Here is a 20,889-nt window from a genome sequence, read left to right as displayed (position 1 = left end):
CTGGACCACACTTTGAGTGGCTAGGTTCTGGACCTTCAGCCCTCAAACCCCAGGAGATTGGCTCTCTCCTGAATTTGCTTCCATTCCTTACCTAGTGTGAACCCCAAGGGCAGTAATTTCAACTATACCTCACCCCTTTGTTTATCTGGAATAAGAACCCTGGCGACCTCCATCCCAGTATTGACCAAGCCACCATCTTCTCCAGGCTCCAGCCACAGCATCACTAAAGGAAATCTCAAAACTGCCACTTGCTTCTGTAACAAATGTTTGATTTCTAAAGTCAGATCAGAAATCCTTCACATTGTTCCTTGACAGTTCCCTTTCCCATTCCTTAGAGTAACTTTGCCTAAATTTAATCTCCTTGACCCTATTCCACCTCCTTTCAGGCCTCCAGTCAATGAACGACAATGAAAGAACTTCTTCAAACCATCTGGTAAAAATCAGTTAGCATAGCAACTGCTGCATACTTTTTCTTTTAATCCACTCAAAAACCCAACACCATCGTATTAAGATTTTCCAACTCTTAGAAAATTCTGCTTAGATTTATGAATTAAACTGGTTATTTACTTAATAGATACCTCCCAGAGTTCTCACAATATGCCTGCCAACCTTATTTAGGTAAGCACAATTATCATTTCCATCTTACCGACTAGGAAACTAAGGCAACAGAGAGTTGACACAACCACTGAGTGTCAGAGAAAGGACAGGGACCCATATCATGTGATGATATAATCATAGCTCAAACTTCTTTACTCTGCTACCTGGGAATCACAGGGGGCCTCAGGTTCCAAACCGCTCAATTCTACAGTAGTATCTGTATCACAAACAAAGAAGAGGCAGGATGAAAAGTAACCTTTAAAAATTGTATAAAAAATAAAACAATAACTTATTTAACAACAAAAAAAGAGACAGGCATTCACTAGCGGTTCTCAGCTCTTGAGGGCACGTTCCATTCACATTCCTGGGCCTCAGAAGTTTTGTTCAACCTATCTGGGGTGGGGCCCTGGCACTACTGTTTTTAATCTGTTAAAGGGGAATGTTATCCCAAATCAGTGCTTTTCAAACGTTTTACATTCAGTGGACCCGTGGCACAAGCCTCCCGTTACTCTGATAGGTAATGTGTGACAGGTGTGCGCAGTCTTTGCCCGTCCCACACACCCTCTGGGTTTCGGCAAAGTCCTTGCTATCTCTAGTGCAAACACAGATCACCCCATCCTTCCAGAAAGAAGCATTTTAGGTAGAGATAACTGAAACTGGCCTAGGCAGTGTTAGTGGCGGCAGCGTTGACTTTACAGTGATGCCTCTGATGCCTTCTTCCATGTGGTTTCCAGATTGCCAGTTTTCAATGTAACGCTGATTTAGTCAAATCTCATACACTATAAATATTTGTCGGAAAATTTCCTGGACTCCACACGACGGCATTTAAAACTTCTACACGCACGTTCTGAAATGCCACGCGACTGCAGAGCAGGGTTGGGCCGCCTGGCGCAGCTGGGAGTGCGGCCCTAGCGACTCGGGTCGGCGCCGAAGAGCAAAGGAGCCCGCTCGGGGCTGCGGGCGCCCGAGACTCGCGGCGCCTCGTGGGGCTCCAGGTGAGCCCAGTACGCGCCGGCCCGCACCGCCCAACTCGAAAAGCCGTCCAAGCCTTTAGCGTCTCCAAGCTCGCTGCAGCTGGAGACACCTCGTGCCCCTTTGGTGGAGCGCCCCGGACCCCTTCAGCGGACGGAGCCGTGGCCGGGGCGAGCGCACTGCCAACCTGGGGCGCCGGCAAAAACTGGGGCCGCGCGAGGTAACTCGGTTTCGGGAAGCTCGCCGCCACGCCCAGGGACCTAGAAGGAGGCAGAGGAGCCCGGACCGCCCGGCTCGGCCCCGCCCCGGAATGCTCCTCGCGGCGCCTGAGTGGGCCGGAGAGACGTCAGTCAGGCGTCGTGGGTGGGACCCTGGCCGGGCTATTAATACTGGGTCCCGTCTGGTGGCAGCCGCCGGGCGGCGGTGCGCGCCTGGGCTCTGGGTGAGGAGTGGTACGCGGGACGCGGGGGGTCGGGCGCAGCTGCTGCAGCTGTCGGGCGGTGGAGAGCGGCCGAGACGTGGGGAGGAGGAGAGGGTGGGAGGCGGGATGGAGGGCACCAGGGGCTGCCCGTGTTCCGGGTGCGCTAACTCCCGAAGCTGTTGCTTCCAGCTTTTACGTCCTTCGGAAGCTGGGAGTGTTAGTGCCGGGAGATCTGAGACTAGACAGCGGAGCCGAAGCGAGTAACGTGCACACTCCCCACTACCCCCTTCCTCACCTGCTCAGCTTTATTATTGTTTTTATTCATCTCTAGAACATGGACTGCGCCCGCCTCTGGCTAGGGCTGTTGCTGCCTGTGGTAGCTGCGCTGGACTTCAGCTACCACCACCAGCCAGAGATGGAAGCGTTCCTGAAGAGTATTTCCCAAAACTACAGTTCTATCACTCACTTACACAGTATCGGGGAATCTGTGGAAGGTAGGGTCCGTTTCGTGTACTTTCCCAAACCCCTAGTCCTCAGTTTCATTCATTAAATATGCCTTAGCCTCCTGTCCCCTCTCCATGAAGCGACTCAGAGGGTCTCGAGCGGTTCCATCCCTGCCTTGCGTGTTGGTTGTTTCTGCTTTTGTGTGTTGTGTTGCTTTTTGTCAGGGGAGTAGTAAGACCTGAATTTTACTAAACGTCTCCGCTGTCGTTCGGTGTCGAGTGCTTTGCGTTAATGGCGTTCTGTTTTGGGATCTTGCAGACAGTGATTTCCTGGGATGAGTACTTTAGGTTTTAGTTTTCTACATGAACTTCTGCCAAGGAAGTCTGTTTACCCATCTCAGGTTTGTTTCCCTTTTTGATGGCTTCTTTAAATATGACTCGGACTGTTAGGATCGTGTCTTCAAGTCTCTTTTAAACTAAAACAGGGCAGTTCTGTTGGTGAGATTTCTATGTCACGTATAATTAGCCCTATGGCTTAAAGTTATGCAAAAAAGTGGCTTTGGTACTGATTAAAAGGCTATTTTAAAAGTTATCCGTTTGAATGAGACAATTGCTGGATAATAAGTGTACCATAGCAGTGATTGGTATTGCTCTTAGTATTTTCACGTTCATTATTAATTACTTTGTTTTAATTTAGAAACCATATATTAAGTATAAATATACAACTATATATTAAGTAATTCTAATTTTAGTAGATAGGAAAATTGAATCATAGTGAAATTAAGTATTTTGCCCTAGAATACTCAGATCTTGAGTGAGTTTTATAACCAGGATTGGCACTCAGATGATTCTACTTTAAGGCTTAGCCATTTTGGGACAAGGCAAATAATTTTACCAGATATTATTATTTCTCAATCTTTTATTATATTGGTACCTCCCCAAAGAGATTAGCAAATAACTTAATGCTTAAATTATAAGTTTTGTCAAGTGTATGTAATTTGGATGTCAGCTCTTTATAAGGTGTATTTCAACCCCGTGTGAATTTTAGCTCTGAGTTTTTCAACCAATTTGTAAGTCTCTTAATTACCATATTCTTAAGTAATCGTTTTCCAAACAATTAAGGCCATGGTTTTTATATTTTAAAAGTATTACATAAATTTGTTTATGTGCAATGCAACATAAAAATTCTTGGCTTATGTGTGTAATGGCATTTTTGTTTTTAAACAACGTTGCTAAGGAGTTGGAGCCAGAATTACTCTATATTTTGCTGTATCATCCAAACTTATCGAGGTTGGATGTATGAGAAAGCATATCTTGAATCAGCACATGTATTCAGCCTTTTGAAATCATTTTCCCCTAGGGCTAGAGAAGAGCAATTTTAAAAGATCTAAGAATACTAATTATATTAATAAAGGAAATATAGAACACAACTTGAGTTATTGTTCAGTCATTTAACCCACAAGGTGATGCCAGTGTTGTTAATTTTAAGTACTAAATGATTTGGTTTTTATTTTTTTCAAGCACAAAGTGCTTGTGACGGGACTCTCAATGTCAACCAGCTATTTTGATCTACCCTGCGTGCTATCAGACCACGGTAATAATGAGAGGCAGCAGGCTTAATTGTTTTTACCTTGTGTGCACTATTGTGGTTAAAGGACTGAGGAATTACCATGTAAAAAATAAAATCTGACACTAGTTTAGGTCAAATATTTGTTTTGAGTATGTTCTGAATAATTACTCCGGTTTAAGAAAAATCCCAAATCTGCTATTAGGTTCTGAGTAGTAGGTTAAACTGCACGCTAGTAACTGGGAGTCGGTTGCCAAGCATATTTGTTGGTACTCTTTTCACTAGATGCACAGTTTCCCCTGGCCATCCTGCCCTCTGATGTAAGATAAGCTTGCTTAGCAAACAAGATTTACCACATGTGTTATTTATTTTTCTTTGTTATTGTGAATGTGGGCAACATACCTAGAAGGGAAAGTAATCTTCCTACCTCGCCAAATACATTTTTAGTTTTTGTAGATGCATATCACGTGTATTTTCATTACTGTAATCATGGATTCTCTTCTGCTTTTTTTCCCCCAGTTCACATTATTTCATTACGTATTTTCATGAATTGAAAGGTCTGCAGGTGTGAGTTTATTGCTATATAGTCTTTTATCCTCGATTATGTGAATTTCTTAGTCATTCACCTCTTTGCGGCATCTATATAGCTTCTGGTGGCCTCTGTTATAAACAGTGATGCTAAAAAAACCATTGATACATGTCATGATTAATAGCCTTCTATTATAATTGGCTTTTTTCCAGTTTTTAATTTTGAAATGTTTGAAACCTACCCAAAAGCTGAGTACATATATACACTTCACCTAGATTCAGCCATAGTAGACAGACCATATTTCAGTTGAGCCTTCTAGAGGAAATCCCACTACCTAATATCAGAATAAAGAAAATCTTAGGTAAAACAACAGAGGCAACTATAAAACAAAAAGAACAGACAGCTGAGTTGAGAAAAATCAGAAAATGTACAGTGTTCATTGATTCATCCCTTCATTCAGTTAAGGGAACACCTCTCCTATCCTTTTTTTTTTTTTAATTACTCCTAAGCCCCTTTGTCTAGCATGTTCCTGGCATGTATTCAATGATTTTTATCTGTTTGTTTAGTGGCTTGACTATTTGCTGAGGGATAGCTATGTGAAGCAAGCAAAAAGTTGTGCCATTTGTGCCCTGCTATCAGGTAGCCCCCTTTAAAATACAAATGTATTTATTATAGATTCCCCAGCTATTCTCTCCACATCCCCCCAAATTAGTTCTAGGACCACTTTAAATGAGATTTCCTACGTCTCTTTTCTAAGAATCTTGTCTTTCCTCCTGCTAAGTCTAACCTTGATCTGAATAAGGAAGGTTGCAAAGAGCAGGGGTTAGATAATAAAATTGTTCTAAAGTGCTTTCCATGTATTTGGTGTTGTAATACATTATTTCAATCTCAACAACTCAAATAGGCCTTATACTCATTTACAGAAAGGATCCAATGAGGCACAGAGAAGTTAATTAACTTGCTGAAGATCACACAGCTGATAAGTGTTAGAGGGAGGCTTCAAACTCAGATCCACCTTCTCTGAAGCACATCTCTTTCTCATTAAGGAAGTGGTTTGACACAGATGTGGCTGGTCACATGAAGACTGAGGTAGTTACTGGAGGGTTTCAGAGTCATGTTTTGGGCACACTGGATCTGAAAGTAAAGCTTCTACCAAGGATCCAACACAGTAGCCAGTAGCCACTTGTTTACTGAGCAGCTGAAGTGTGACTAGACCAAATTAAGGTGTGCTAAAAGTGACTTTGAAGATTTCATACAAAAAAGTAAAATAGTCCATTAATATTTTTATATTGATTCCATGTTGAAGTGGTAATATTTTAGACATAAAGGCTAAATAAGAAACATTTTCTAAAAAACTTCACCTGTTTCTTTTTACTTTTGTTAATATGGTTGTGGTTTCTAAAACATTTTAAATTACATATATGACTTGCACTGTATTTTGATTGGGCTGTGCTGATCTAGACAGAAGTTTGTTATTAGCAATTTTCTTTTTCTGAGTACAAAAGGAACTCAAGTTCATTTAGAAAATTGGGAAGATACAACAAAGCACCAAGGAGAAAAATAAAATCTCACCGTCCAAAGGAAACACTTAGTAGACCTGAAAGACTACATGCCCTGTTTTGTGCCTTTCTCCCCTCCCACTGAGCCAGATATCTTGCTTGCCCCTGCAAACATGTTATTTCTAAGACCTGAGTTTTAATGCCTGCTTTTTGTCCTATCAATGGATATACTATTGTTTATTTAACTTACACCCCACTGACATTTAGTTTGTTTCTAAATTTTCCTGTTATTAAAAAAAAAAAGTGCCATAGTGGACACCTTTGTAGCTAAGACAGCAAAAGTTGTCAGAGCACAGACAGGCTTTGGAACTACAAGGCCCAAGTTCAAATTCTAGATCCTCTATTTTGTAGCAGTGTGACACTGGGTGGTTAGAATAATTTCTGGCACATAATAAGTACTACATAAGAGTTGCTGTTAAGGATACATTACCTGCTATTGGGGATATATTTCCAAAAAGGAAATCACCAGGTCTTAAAGCAGTTCTATGTATTTGATACATGTAACCAAATTGATTTCCAAAAGGAGTATTGATTGATGATCTCAAGAAATGTATGCTTACCTCTTATCTTTTTTTTTTTTTTTTTTTTTTTTTGCGGTACGCGGGCCTCTCACTGCTGCGGCCTCTCCCGTTGCGGAGCACAGGCTCCGGACGCGCAGGCTCAGCGGCCATGGCTCACGGGCCCAGCCGCTCCGCGGCCTGTGGGATCTTCCCGGACGAGAGCACGAACCCGTGTCCCCTGCATCGGCAGGCGGACTCTCAACCGCTGTGCCACCAGGGAAGCCCTTACCTCTTCTCTTATACCAGTCATAAATCAGGCATTCCTGGTTTGAAAGATTACTGTAGTATTTGTCAAAGGGTGCAAAGCTTTGGTCATACAGGATGAATATGTCCTAGAGATCTACTGCACAGCAGAGCGCTTATAGTTAACAATATCGTTTACTTTAAAATTTGCTGTGAGGGTAGATGTTATGCTAAGTGTTATAGTGATGATGATGATGAAAGATCACTGTAGCATAAAGTTTTCGTTGTTGTGTTTAAAGTATAAAGGAGAATTTATTTCTCCTGCATTTCCCCCCAAGGACTCTCACCTTCACATATGCATTCAACAGATATTTATTGAATTCCTCCGCCAGGAGTCGTCATAACATTGCAGATACTCAAAAATCTCGCTAGAATTGGCTTAAGACTCGTGCCCCAAAGAGGCATGTACTGTGCTCATGTACACAGACCTCTCATTGCCTACTCCCCTTGCCTGGGTAGATTCTGGCTGGCGATTTACCCTCTGAAAAGGACACTTGATACGAGATTTTGCCACATCATTCGATTTTCTGTCACCCTATTCATTTCTCAAGTGTGATCGGCAAGCCAGTTTGCTTGAGATCCTGTATAAAATGCTTTCTGTGATGTAAATATTGACATATTGAGGACTAAATATCAAGACAGCCACTAAAATCTGGGAATTTCAGCTGTAATATACTTACTTGTGATTTAAAGTTACATTGGGGTAGCAAGCCTTTCCCCTTCTTTAACTTGAAATGTAAAGTCCTTTTGTGAAACACCTTAGGAACATCAGCCTTGTTTTATAACCATTAAGTTTCTTAAAGACACTGCCTTTTTTTCTTACAAGGAAATGATTTAGATTTCCACTATATTTGTGGTATGAGATTTTAAGAGGAAGAGACAGAATATCCAAAAAGCAACACGGATGTTACTCTGCTTCAACCACCAATACTTTAGTGACATTTGAAACTTAGAAAAATAATAATTGCAGCCAACATTAAGTGAATTTTACTCTTTGCCTGGCACTTTACATATACCCCTCAATCACTCTAACAACGGCACGAAATACCATTATTATCCCCCGATTTACATGTGAAGAATTGAGATTGAATGAATCATCCACAGTTAGTAAATGACAGAGGGGTGATTGGAACCAAAGTCTGTCTTGTGCCAAATAGTGGACCATTAAAGCTCTTTGCTGTAGAGAAAAGTTTCTCCAGTTACCTTTTTCTCTGTTCTTGTCCCTTTTCCCCTCCCCCATACATCCTGCTCCTCCCCTTGCCCCGACTGCTGTGATTCTGCAAAAGTTGAGGAGCATCCTCCATCATCCAAGAAAAGGCCTGTGTAAAATGTATTTTATGTGCGGAGTGATAGGCTATGGAATGCTAGACCCCTTTTCAGTATTTACAGTTTCATCCAAAGCAGTGTGAATTACATAATTTGGTGTAGACTTAATTTTTTTTCTACATGCTAAAACTGTTTGGTTATGAGGCAAAAGGAGAAGACTGAGATTCTGGTTTGCACACTTTCAGGACACCCACCCACCAAAATGCTGTCTCCTGAGAACAGTGGTTCTCATTAAGAGTAGTACTGCCCCCTAGGGGGAATTTTGGAAATTGAGGGGAGGTTTAGGCCATAACTTTGAAGTCTCTGGAGGGGGGACCTCACTGATGCTCCCTCCTGATCTTGTTAGCAACACACAGAATAGTCGTGCCTAGTGAAAAATCGTCCTCCACATTTTCTTATGTCTTCCATAGGTGCAAGACCAGCTTACCAGCTAAAACCAGTTCCGATTTATGTACAAACACAAAATACTTTTTCCCCACAATTTTAATATGTACCAAACTTTCCAGGAATAGTACCTGTAGGCAAATTGAGAGAAAATTCAATTATATTTTTCTCTGAACTTGATTCCGAGATATTTCATGTTCTTAAAATCCTGGCATCAGTGACCACACAGCTGAATCAGTCTGCGTTTGTAATAAATGCCTTCACCGTGAATCTCAAGAATTGATCTAAGCAGCTTTTTCTTATTATAAGTTGCTTTCTTTTTGTTTCCCCTTTATGTAAAGTTTGAACATTTTATCAATCTTTCTGAAATTACATATGCAAATATTATTTTCTGTGGATTTCATGCCAGCATGGTGAAGGAGGAGCTGCAAAATCTTGGACGTGAAAAAAGAGGCATCAACTGATAGAGTTTAGGGACTGTTGGTCTAAAACCACAGATGCAGAGAGCTGATAAGACCCACTTCAAATTTATGTAGCCAGCATACAGAAGGTGTTTGGTTTCCGTTCTTAATCAAAACACGAGTGCCTAGTGGTAACACCGCAGTGACGAATAGTATCTAGAGTTGAGAGATAACTGCCATTCGCCCTGTTTCCTTCCTTTGGTTTGTGAATTTAGAATGCCCCTTTCTCGAAGAGTGCAAAGTCAGAACGTAAGATAAGAAGAATCTTAAAGTAAAAAAAAAATGTTTTTTATTGAAATATAATCGATTTACAGTGTTGTTAGTTTCAGGTGCACAGCAGAGTGATTCAGTTATATATAGATCTCTTTTGCAGATTCTTTTCCCTTAGAGTTTATTACCCAAAAAAAGGTAAAGTTTTGAAGGTTATATCAAATACCAACATGCATTTGGGTTAGGGGAAGAAGATTAAATCGGAACTTCCTATGTAGTGATTGAAAAGAATTGGTATTCTTCCTAGCTCTGTAGCCATTCAATGTAATATAGGGTAGTAGTTTGCTGAGAGGTTAGGAAATCCTAATTTGAGTTTGTGTGCAAATAAACAGACATAAAGTAAATAAAACAGACATAAGTTGCACATTAAAAATGTTTTCTCAACGCTGTTTTACAAGGACTGCTACATGTCAGATGTTTAAAAAGTGTACATTTTCTGGTCTGTGACCCTTCACGTACATAACTTCGTCAAAAGCTCAACTGGAGGTTTACTCTTCTTGGCATCACAAAAATGCCGCCAACTTCAGACAAGTTGCCTTCAAACTAGCTTCACAGACATATCCCGAACTTCCTCAGAGCTGAAGATAGCAGCCTTCGTGGTGGGGTATAAAGGCATTAATGACAGGGTAAACCCTTCAAATATGCAAGCACTGTCACAGAGTCTAGAAGAAGAAAGCAAACCCTCTGTTTGTATAAACAAAGAACTTTCAGTTAGTTGTTTACTCAGTTTTTAAAATTTCTCTGATAGGAATCTCTCTGAGGAAACTAGAACCACACTTAAGGAGCACAGCCAAAGTCACCTGAACTGACAGTTATCCAAATACATAACTCAGCCTCCTTTCTGACAAAGTGCATGAATACAGTCAGGTGAAATTGAGCACAACGTCACATTTTTAGAGCAGGAATGGATGTTAGAGACCACTTGATCATTTATTCAGTTGATTGAGGCTTGGTTCAAAATGTCACCTCCTCCTGGAAGTCTTTTTCTAGTCGCCTGGGCAGAGTTAGAATCTCCTTGCGCCCCTCTTCCAGAGCATCTTCCAGGAGCTCTGTCTATGTTGTACCTGGAGGGCAGGGACCAGACTTCATTCATCTTCATATCTTAGGCCCAGTTACGTGCTGATTATATGTGACAGGCACAGTGAGGATCACAGCTGAAGAGTTTTTCCATGCATAGCAAAGGAAACATTAATGTAAATATGCTTTTATACACTTTTATACAGTATAGTATGCTACTATGTATAAGTATATAGGATGTATATTTTTATATATATACTTTTATATACATTTATATAGTTACACATACTATATGTAACTTTATATACGCAACGTTATGTAGTTATACGTATGTTGTATGTAGTAAATACTTCAGTTTCTCAGGAAAATGGAATAGTTTTAGCAAAAACAGGTTATACTGCAATAAAACAATGTTATGGGAAGTAGCATGATACCTTGGAGAGGTAGTATAGGAGGACCTCATTGTGACACAGCTCATGCTGGAGGGCAACAGGGAGGTTAGTGTCCTTCAGGCAGTCAAGGGCATAACTGAGTCATTCACTGACACACCGAGAGGGGTTCTGGCTCAGCCCCCAAACACTAACCAAACATGTATTAAGAGAAGAGAGAGTAAATATAGGAGACACACACACACACACACACACACACACACACACACACACACACACCCTCCATTAAGAAGAGGTTAAGTAAATATCCCTGGTTTTATCTGAACAGTGAAAAAATAGTTCAAGTGTCTATCTAGAGAATGTGAAAAAGCGAAAAGGACCATGTGATGAAGCCTCCCCCCTCGCCCCCCACCAGAAAAGTTAAGCAGATACTTGGAATCCCTCGATTTTAAGGGTCTTTTTTCCCCTCCATACTCAGGAATGCTTTACAGGTTTAAGATGTTCAGGTTTTGGAAATAAACAGGTAGACAGGCTGAAGGTTGAAAGTATCTTAACTTTAATTTTTAGTCCCTGTTAAGTATCCATTCCCTTGCCCATTGTTGGTAACTCAGTCAAGCCCAACCATTAAAATTCTTTTAAAGGGGGCTGTTCACTCTTGTGAAAGTGTGGACACATGGGGAGAACAGATCATTTTAACATGGGGCAATTCCACAGGAGTTTTCCTGTTATTCTAAAATTAGATTTACTTACACCTTAGTAATAATACCAAATGCACGTAGGGTTGAATTTGAGATGCAGGTTCTCGGTTAAGGAACACATTTTATTTTTTTTCTGTTACTCTTAGAGACTGAGATGAATAATCTCTCTCTACTAGAGATAACCTAGAGATAAGCCTAGTGGGATTATCATTTGTTACCGGTAAGTTCCTTTCTATTTATGAAAAAACAGAAAGACAAATTGGGAAATACCACATTCTAGCCTTAATAAACATGTAGCTGGGCCTGGGTATCTTGTGAGTTTTAATGACATATACTTGTAAATGCACAAAATGTGTCTTCAGTCTCAGCGGCACTCTAGCTCGCGGTGTAGGGGTGGGCAGAGAGTCCAGAGGCTTTGAGGTGGAAGGGATCGTGCTGTATTCCAAGAACAGAAATGAGGCCGGTGGTGCTGGAGCACAGTAAGCATGCAGAGAGTGGTACTGGGTAAAGCTGGAGAGGCGTGCAGGGGACAGTTCACAGAGTGCCTGGTATGCTAATTCAAACAGGGAGAGTTTGAATTCTGTTCTAAGAATAATGGAAAACCATTGAAGGGTTTTAATCGGAACGATGTCATCTGATGTAGGTTTGGAAAAATTACGGCATTGGCTGCTGAACAGAGAATTAGAAAGGGGCAAGTATAGAAGCAGGGAGACTGATCCAGTTATAATAATCCAGGCAACTGTTGATGATGGTGATTTGGATGAAGATGCTGTATTAGAAAGGGAGAGAAGTGGAGGGATTAGAGATCTACTTTGGAAATAAAACCAACAATACTTCCTTACTGGATTGGAAGGGGGTGGGCAGAGATAGGGAAAAATAGAAGATCCAGGATGACCTTTAGGTTTTCAGCTTGGACAGCTGAGCACCTGAGGTATTATTTACCAAGATAGGAAATACTAGAAGAGGACAAGTTTGGGTTGAAATCAAGACCTCTGATTTAGACAATTTTTTAAAATTTGAAATCCTTAATAGACATCCAGTTGGAATGTCCAGTAGGCAGGTGTGTAGGTGGAGTTTGGAGGAAAGTTTTGGCTGTAGAAATAAGCTTGAGAGTCATCAACATGTAGATGGCATTGAAACCCATGGGATTATAAAATAATCTAACAAGAAAGTAGAGATAAAAGAGGGCCAGAATAGAGCCAGAGGTTACTGTTGTATTTTGAGTCTGGTAGAGATAGAAGCCAACAAAGGAGATGGAAAAAAAAAATTCAGCAAGGAAGTAGGAGAAAGGTGAAGAGTGATATCACAGACATGAAGGAAGGGCAGCAGTTCAAAAAGGAGGCTGTTTCGGGGTCCCATGACCACCCACTAGTGAATTGCTGGAAGGACTCGTGACTCAACAAAGTCATACTCGCAGCCAAGATTTATGAAGCCAAGGACACAGTGCAGGCACAGCAGAATAATGATACATGTAGGCAAAGACTAGAGGAGTCAGCATGGGCTTGCCTGTTCTCCCTCGGTGAGGACCCCACAGATGCATGCTTCTCTCCAGCTGTGCACTCAGGGGAGCCCACTTGAGTCTGTGGAGACCCAGAGTTCTTCACAGGAGCTGGTCACATGACTATCGTGACCCACAGGGTGCAGACCCACACTAGGTCCCAGGTGCCCATCATGAATCTTCACGTTTACTTTAAACAATGCTTTCGGCCTGGTACACGCTGACGCTCTGTCTTGCATCAATAATTAGTGAACACTGAAGAAGTTTAGTGCTCAGAGTTTGGTTAAGAGTCATTACAACGAGTGCAGGTGTTCCAGAGATAAGCAAGAAGTGAATAAAACAGACCAGCTGTGTTAACTCTTTCCTCACTGAGGTCGTGGTCAACCATGTTGGATGCAGTTACAAGTGAAGACTGAGAGCCATAAAGTTAACTGACAGATCCCAAAGTAGCCTTAGTTAAATCTATTTATCTCTAGACAGATTCATTCAATTTATTCAGCAAACATGTATCGAATGCCTAGTATAGTTTGTGGCGTGTGCTGGCCACAAACTATATATAAAAATATAGAGGTAAAGAAGTCAAACATGGTCCCTGTCCTGATGGAGCCGATGATCTGAGGGGTGAGTGGGAGGGAAGAGACATCCTAGTAAATGCAAATGAGATTCACCCTGGGGAGTAGATGGCAGGGGATTGGAAGGACAGAAGTCAGCCAGGTGAAAGGGGGAAGGCAAGGCCATAAGTGGCGTGTTCAGAGACCTGGTGGTTAAGGAGCATGTGGACCTTGTGTAGCAAAAGAAGTTGAGTGTGGCTGGAGAGGAGAGCATGAGGGCACGAGAGGAGGCAAGATGGGCAGATCGTGGAAGACCTTGCCCACCTTGTGAAAGACTTCTTGCTTCATCCAAAGGGAGTCACGTCATCCTAGGGACTCCTGCCTGATAGGAAAGTGACAGATTTGTTTTCTTGATTGGAAAATTCCTGATCATCTTACAATTCATTTTGCATTACAATAAAGATTCCCTTTAAGAAATAAGGTGAAACAGCCATGTCTGGAATAAGAAATCAGTGAGAAAATACAAACATGCCAGGGCGAATAAACGAGAGCACCAACAAAACGTAATAAGAAATCTGTAAAAATAATAACAGTTCCTAAGAGCTGTCAGTGTGAAGAGTTCTGATTTAAATAGCATAATTGGATCGGATTATTCACTTAAACCTTAAAGATCACTTATCTTTATCATACAGCTCACCAGAAACATTTCAGTGACGCATCGCACATCATAGTGTCTTTTTGCCCTCACAGAGCCCAGATCACACAAAAAGAAATGATTTTTTAATCAGCCATTTTGGAGACAAATCCTGGTTATGCCAAACTTATACAGAAAGTGATAAGTATTAATTAAATCTAGAACTCAAAGAAAAATGTCAGAGTACCTAGGAACAGACACTTAAAAATTTTTTCCCAACGGTATTGAGATGTAATATTGGCATACGACGTTGTGTAAGTTTAAAGTGTGTGACGTGATGATTTGATGACACATGTACTGTAAAAGGTTTCCCATAAAAAGATGAGTTAACACATCCTTCTCCTCACACAATTACTATTTTGTTGTGGTGGTGGTGCAAACATTTAAGTCTAATCATTCAGCAACTTTATATAATACCGTATTGTTAACTGTAGTCACTGTACTGTAGAGTAAATCCTCAGAACTTAGAGCTGGTAGTTTGTACCCCTTGATCAACATCTCCCTATTTCCCCTGCTCCCCAGCGCCTGGCAACCACCAATCCACTCTGTTTCTATGAGTTCAGCTTTTTTAGATTCCACATATATGTGAGATCATAGCTCTGTCTCAGTTCACCTAGCATAATGCCCTCACTTCCTCCATGCTGTCGCAAATGGCAGGATCTCCTTCTTTTTCACGGCTGACTAATAGTCCATTGTATGTACATATCACATTTTCTTTAACTGTTCATCCATCTGCAGACATTTAGGTTGTTTCTATGTTTTGGCTATTGTGAATAATACTGCATTGAATGTGGGGGTGCAGATACCTCTTGGACATACCGATTTCATTTTTCCTTCAGATAAATACCCAGAAGTGGAATTGCTGGATCACATGGTAGTTACGGTTTTAATTTTTTTATAGTAGCTGTACCAATTTACATTCCCACCAACAGTGCACAAAATAGAAACAGATTACCTTCTATTTTAAAACAGTATTGGAATATTGTTATTATGAAGTACAGTTGACCCTTGAACAACATGAGCTTGAACTGCGCTGGTCCACGTACACGCAGATCTTTTTTCAATAGTAAATACAACCAAACTACATGATCCGTGGTTGGTTGAATCCTCCACTGAGGAACTACAGATACCAAGGACCAGCTAAGTTATACACAGACTTTGACTGCTCAGAGGCTTGGCACTCCTGACCCCTCTCACTGTTTAAGGGTCAACTATACAGCCACTTGAACTTTTCAGGTGATATATAGCAGCACTGAGAGGGGACATAATCTTGGGCTCATTTTCTAGGTAAGCTATTGAATAGGAGCAGCAAGGATGGGAAAATGAAAGAAATGCAGCTGCTCTTTACTGAGTACCTGTCATGTGCCAGGCACCGTGCTAGGCCCTTTACAAATTTTCGTCGCTTAAGCTATATGAAAACTCTTTACATTCACGTTTTAGAGCTGAGAGCAAAGAGACTTCATAGATGAAGAAATTGATCCAAAATTATGTCTTGGTAACTGATAAATTTGGGTTAGTAATCCAAATGTGTCTTTCAGTAATTCATTTACATGTTCGTTCAACAACGATTTATTGCCCTCCTGTTGTCTACCAGAACCTGGGCAGGTGGATACAAAGAACCTGGACCTTTCTCTTTAGGAACTAGGGCTGGGCCTTACACCCAATCACCTTAATGGGAAAAGTACTGTAACAGGGCCATGACCGTTCAAAGGCCTGGCCTCCAGGGTGCTTGGGAAAGTCGAGAAAGTCTTATCAAGGAAGCTGATAATTGGACAAAGCTTTGACTGTTCCCAGGCGGATAGGTGAGGGGGTAGGAATTCCTGGTAAAGTGAATGGGAAAACAGAGTGGAGCTAAGGGGCAGGGTGAGATTTTGCTTCCAGCAGCAGCTGGGGCACTGCCCCTGTACACGGTCAAGGATAAAGAGCTGACGGTGATTTCTAATGTGTCTTAGCATCTAGGGTATCTTAGTTTGTGCTCACTGCAAAATACAAAGTTTTAGAAGGATTTTGTCATTATGGGTTTGGTTTTGGTTTGGTTTTGGTTTTTTGTAAGCAGATTGTTCAAAGGACAGTGATAAATAGGGAAATATTTTTACTCACTCTTCACTAAAACTGCACTCTTTGTAGCCCCCAAGGAGCTATGATTCCATAGGACATTCTGTTCTCTGTCCTTGGGAAAATATGTTTAAAGAGTAATAAAAGGGGGTATTTGACCGTTAGTAATAAAGTTGTACACTTTATTGAATGCTTGTTATGTACTAGCTACTTTCATGCCTTATTTTAAATCCTGCCATCAACCCGGGAATTAAGTAGTGTTATCCCTGCTTTACAGATGGGAAACTGAGGCTTGGGGAAAAGGTGACTTGCCCAAGGCAACTTAGCTGGTAAGGGGCAGAGCTGGGAACTCAAACCCAGGTTTCAAAGTACCAGTTCTTCCAGTTTTCAAATGGTCTCTAGAAGCTGGAGGCTTCTGTGAAGATGACTTAGTGAGTAAGGAGACAGTCAACAGCTTGGGTTCCCCTTCCTTAAACCAGAGCAGCTCAGCTTTAACTTCTTACATTGGATCTTCATACAAGAATCTATTGGAATAAAGGTTCCATGACCCAGGGGCAGGTAACATGAAAACTACTGCACTGACTATGGAATCTTTGCAAGAATAGACTGAGGAAGTGCCATAAACAAGGCAATATGCCAGTCTTTCTGGTGGGTGCTGAGGGGTATTAATTTCTGCCCTTTGGCATGTTCTTTTTTAGTGGGACATATATATGTGATGCTTTACAAAGGTTCAGAGCCCTCTGAAACTGATCAAAACAAGATTGTATCTGTTAGAAAACATTGAATATACTCTATCAAGCCAAATGCTTGTATAAATAAGAGTATCTTGGCTGATCACCTGTGTGTTGGATTAGACGAAAGATCTCACTCGTGAGCCTTCCCATGCCTACATCCTTGCTATACTCTGGGCAGACATAGTCTATCTAAATATCTCAAAACGCTCAGAAACACTCTCACCACCTCTACCGATTTGTCTGGGCCCAGGAGCTCTGTCCTGACAACTGAGATTTAGACTTATACGGCCTCCATTGATGGATGAGGTGGTAGAGAGCAGAATCTGGCCATCAAGAACTTTGGATTTTCCAACGAGCAGAGTAAATACCTTAGATGCTAAGGCTGCAGGACCCCTGCCACCCGATGGGTAGGACAGAGTGTACTCAGCATACTTAATGTCTGGGAGGAGAAGTCGCTGGTGTAGCGTAGGGGTGCTTGAGCTGCCCTGACCTGACTGAACTCCTCCTGTGCATGCCGGGAACCAGATGGTTGGGTCAGACAAGTAGCTGTGTCATTCCTCACCACTGGGGTCCTACTTGCTAGAGGGGGAAAGCTTTCCCCTGTATGCTAGAGATGGAGATAGAAGTGAATTAAGGGAGGAAAACAAAAGTAACCTTTTACATGGGGTAAATTAACAGAATCCCAGCTGCCAAACACTGAGGTTTGCTCCATGAGCAGTCCAAAGCCTGTTTCCTCTGAGAGGCATGTTATGAGCTGATGTTAAAAGCACATGTGATCTAGTGAGAAACTGTTCAATTTTCAGGTGGAAACTCTAGGGAAATAGAGTAAGCTAATGAAACAGAATACTGTTCAGTATGAGAAGGTAACTCTCCAAGCATTTGAGTTTCAAAACACCTTAGGCTCATAGGAGTCACAGTGTAATCTTAGAGTGACCAATGAGAAGTTTAATAATGTGCTCACTTATATTCATTCTTTTTATAGCTGCCTTTAAAACAAGTTCTCATTTGGCAGTCATTTAAAAAATAGGTTTTAAAATTAGGTGGTAGGGTGAAATTTGAGTGTTTTATCGAAGTACTCTTAATTTTTTACATCTTGGTAAGGAAGGGATGTTGATACCAGGTATTGAAACTGGAGAGCTATCAGAAAAGGGGGAAATACCGCATTTATGTCCACACCTATAAATACACAGATATTTGCATTTAATAGTGCCTAAGAACACAGACTCTGTAGAGTACAGATTGCCTGGGTTCAAAGACTGGTTATGCTATTCAGTAATTGTGATCTTGAATGAGTTTCTTACCCTCTGTGCCTATTTCTTCTTTTGTAACATGGAAGTAATAGTATCCATCTCATAGGATGATCAGAGGGTTAAATAAGTTCATAGATGTTAAGCACTCAGGATGTGACTGGCACGTAATAAATGCTACAGAAGTATAAGCTACTATTGCTGTTACATAAGTTGGGATATTTGGCAACTTGGATGAATGGCACTGACACATGCTTTGGTGTTTAAAACACTTGAAGCTACCCTTTATTGAGGGCATCTTTGGTGTCAGACACAAGCGAGGCAGTATGCGTGCTTTGTCTCATTGAACCATCACAACACCCTGTAAGGTAAATACCAATTGACAGCTTTAGAGACTGACGTGTCAGCGGTTTAGTAACTTGCCCGGGGCCGCAAAACAAGTCGCTGGCACATTCAGACCAGAGCTCCCAGACTATAGAGCTTGCCTCCGGAATATCTGCGGTTTTAGGCTGACCTCGTTCCCGCCAGCACACCTTGTGACCTGGCCCGCACAAGTTCTAGCATCCGGGCTAGACCCTCCATTTTACAAAGCAGGGACATTAGTCCATTGGATTAAGTGAACTGCCAGCCGTCACCCTCTGGTTAGACTGAGAAGTTCAGGTTAGGAAACCAGATCTAATATTAGGCTGTGTCTCTCTACGTAGGGTCCAATTGCTTGTGGTATGTTTGACGAAAAAGACTCAGGATAAGTTGTCAGATACCAGATAACGGATTCCATTGGGATCTAGCATATGCATGCTCAGATACTGGGTGACAGATCATCCTTTGCTTTAACTGGTTTTTATGTACTTGACAACTTAAATGAACATAGGAAAATGAGGAGTTTTTGCTTTTCCACTTTTGCATTTGCTTTGGAAAATCCCCTATCTCTTTGAGAGGTTTAAAATCACATTTAGGGCTTCCCTGGTGGCGCAGTGGTTGGGAGTCCGCCTGACGATGCAGGGGACAGGGGTTCGTGCCCCGGTCCGGGAGGATCCCGCATGCCGCGGAGCGGCTGGGCCCGTGAGCCGTGGCCGGTGGGCCTGCGTGTCCGGAGCCTGTGCTCCGCGGCAGGAGAGGCCGCGGCGGTGGGAGGCCCGCGTACCGCAAAAAAAAAAAAAATCACATTTAACAGTAATGTAGGAAAAAACCCACCCATATTTCTCTTTATCACTCTTTATCTCTGGCGCTCAGCAGATGAGAGCTTTCTGTCCTATAGAGAAGCACATTGGCACAAAGTATGTATGAGGATGTAGATTTACAGCATTTATTTATAATAGTAAAAATGAAAATGATATAATCATCTAATTAATGCCATTGAACTGTACACTTAAAATGGTTAAAATGACACATTTTATGTTATATTTTATCACAGTTTTTAAAAATTAATAATGTAATATACCAAAACTATTGAATTGTACACTTTAAGTGGGTGAATTGTGAATTGTGTAGTATGTGAATTATATCTCAATAAAGCTGTCCAAGAATAACCATACATTCATCAACAGGGAATTGATTAGCTTATGCTATACCCGGTCAATGAAACATTCCACAACCTCTATAAAAGAACAAGTTAGATTTTTCTTTTGACACGGGAAGATTCCAGAATATATGTGAAGGAAAAAAATTCATATCCAAACTTTTTTCTGTGCATTTACATAGAGAACATATGCACGTGTCTACAGTTTTATGGGTATTGCTTAGCTAGTATTGTTATGCAGCTTGTCTTTTTCACTTATGTGTGTTGGAGGTTGGTACCTGTAGGTGTACCTCATTGTTTTAAACTGCCCCATACTAGTCATGGTTTGATTTTACCATAGCTTATTCAGTCAATTCCATGTTGATGAGTATTTAGGTCATTTACAACTTTCAGTTTTCTCAAACAATGCTATGATTGATACCCTCAGTAATTTCCTGAGGTAGGCATTGCTAAGTCAAAAGGCATGTGCATTCTTGTACTTGGTAGATACTCACAAATTGCCCTTCGATAGGATGTATATTTACCCTCCCAACACCACACGAGTGTGGACATTTCCCCACATCCTAACCAACACTGAAATTTTTTTCCAATCCAGTGTGTAAAATGTCTCCATTTAAAATTGCATTTTTATGATTGAAACTTAGAATGAGCATGTTTTCACAGTTTACTTCACATTAAATAAACATCAAGGTACTGCTCTAGATGCTGGAGACAGTGAACCAACACAAATTCCTGGCCTGTGAAATTTACATTTAAAGTTCACTGGCCTTTTTTACTTCCTCATGCCTTTTGCCTGTTTTTCTACTTGCGTGTAGGCCTTCTTAGATATTCTGGGTAGTCTTTGTTATATACGTGGCAAATATTTTCACCCATCTGTGGCTTGTCTTTAAATGTTGTTTTCAACAGCTTTTGCCTTACAGAAGTTTTAAATTTCTATGAGGTCATATTCATCAATCGTTTTCTTTATGCTTTTATGTTTTATGTCTCATTTTAAAAGGCCTTCTTTACTCCCAAGGTCATAAATGTATCCTATACTTTTTTCAATATTTTTATAGTTTTAGTTTTTACATCTAGCACCTGAATCCATCTGGAATCTATTTTGGTGAATGGAGTGGTCTGTGGATGGATTTCACATCCTACAGTATATATTTTTAA

At 41.2% G+C, this 20,889-nt stretch overlaps 1 protein-coding gene across 4 annotated transcripts in view; it reads left to right on the top strand.

The window, feature by feature from the left end:
* Nucleotides 1–1,910: 1,910 nt before the first annotated feature.
* The window catches only part of CPM (carboxypeptidase M), a 96,973-nt gene continuing 77,994 nt past the window's right edge, over nucleotides 1,911–20,889 (top strand). Inside the window, exons 1-2 of one of the 4 annotated variants that reach the window (XM_022571578.3) lie at nucleotides 1,911–2,011; nucleotides 2,322–2,484. In XM_022571578.3, coding sequence (XP_022427286.1) covers nucleotides 2,325–2,484 — 160 coding nt within the window. In that variant the 5' untranslated portion in view covers nucleotides 1,911–2,011; nucleotides 2,322–2,324. Of the gene's footprint in view, nucleotides 2,022–2,321; nucleotides 2,485–20,889 lie in introns of those variants that run through there. The other 3 variants (XM_089920977.1, XM_089920981.1, XM_089920978.1) reach the window with 3 other exon arrangements.

This window comes from Delphinapterus leucas, chromosome 11 (genome assembly GCF_059928025.1).
Source record: "Delphinapterus leucas isolate spDelLeu-1000000601 "Yukka" chromosome 11, BTC_Dleu_Yukka2, whole genome shotgun sequence".
Taxonomy (NCBI): domain Eukaryota; kingdom Metazoa; phylum Chordata; class Mammalia; order Artiodactyla; family Monodontidae; genus Delphinapterus; species Delphinapterus leucas.
The sequence above is the reverse complement of the archived record's forward strand: the minus strand, read 5'-3'. Positions and strand labels throughout refer to the sequence as shown.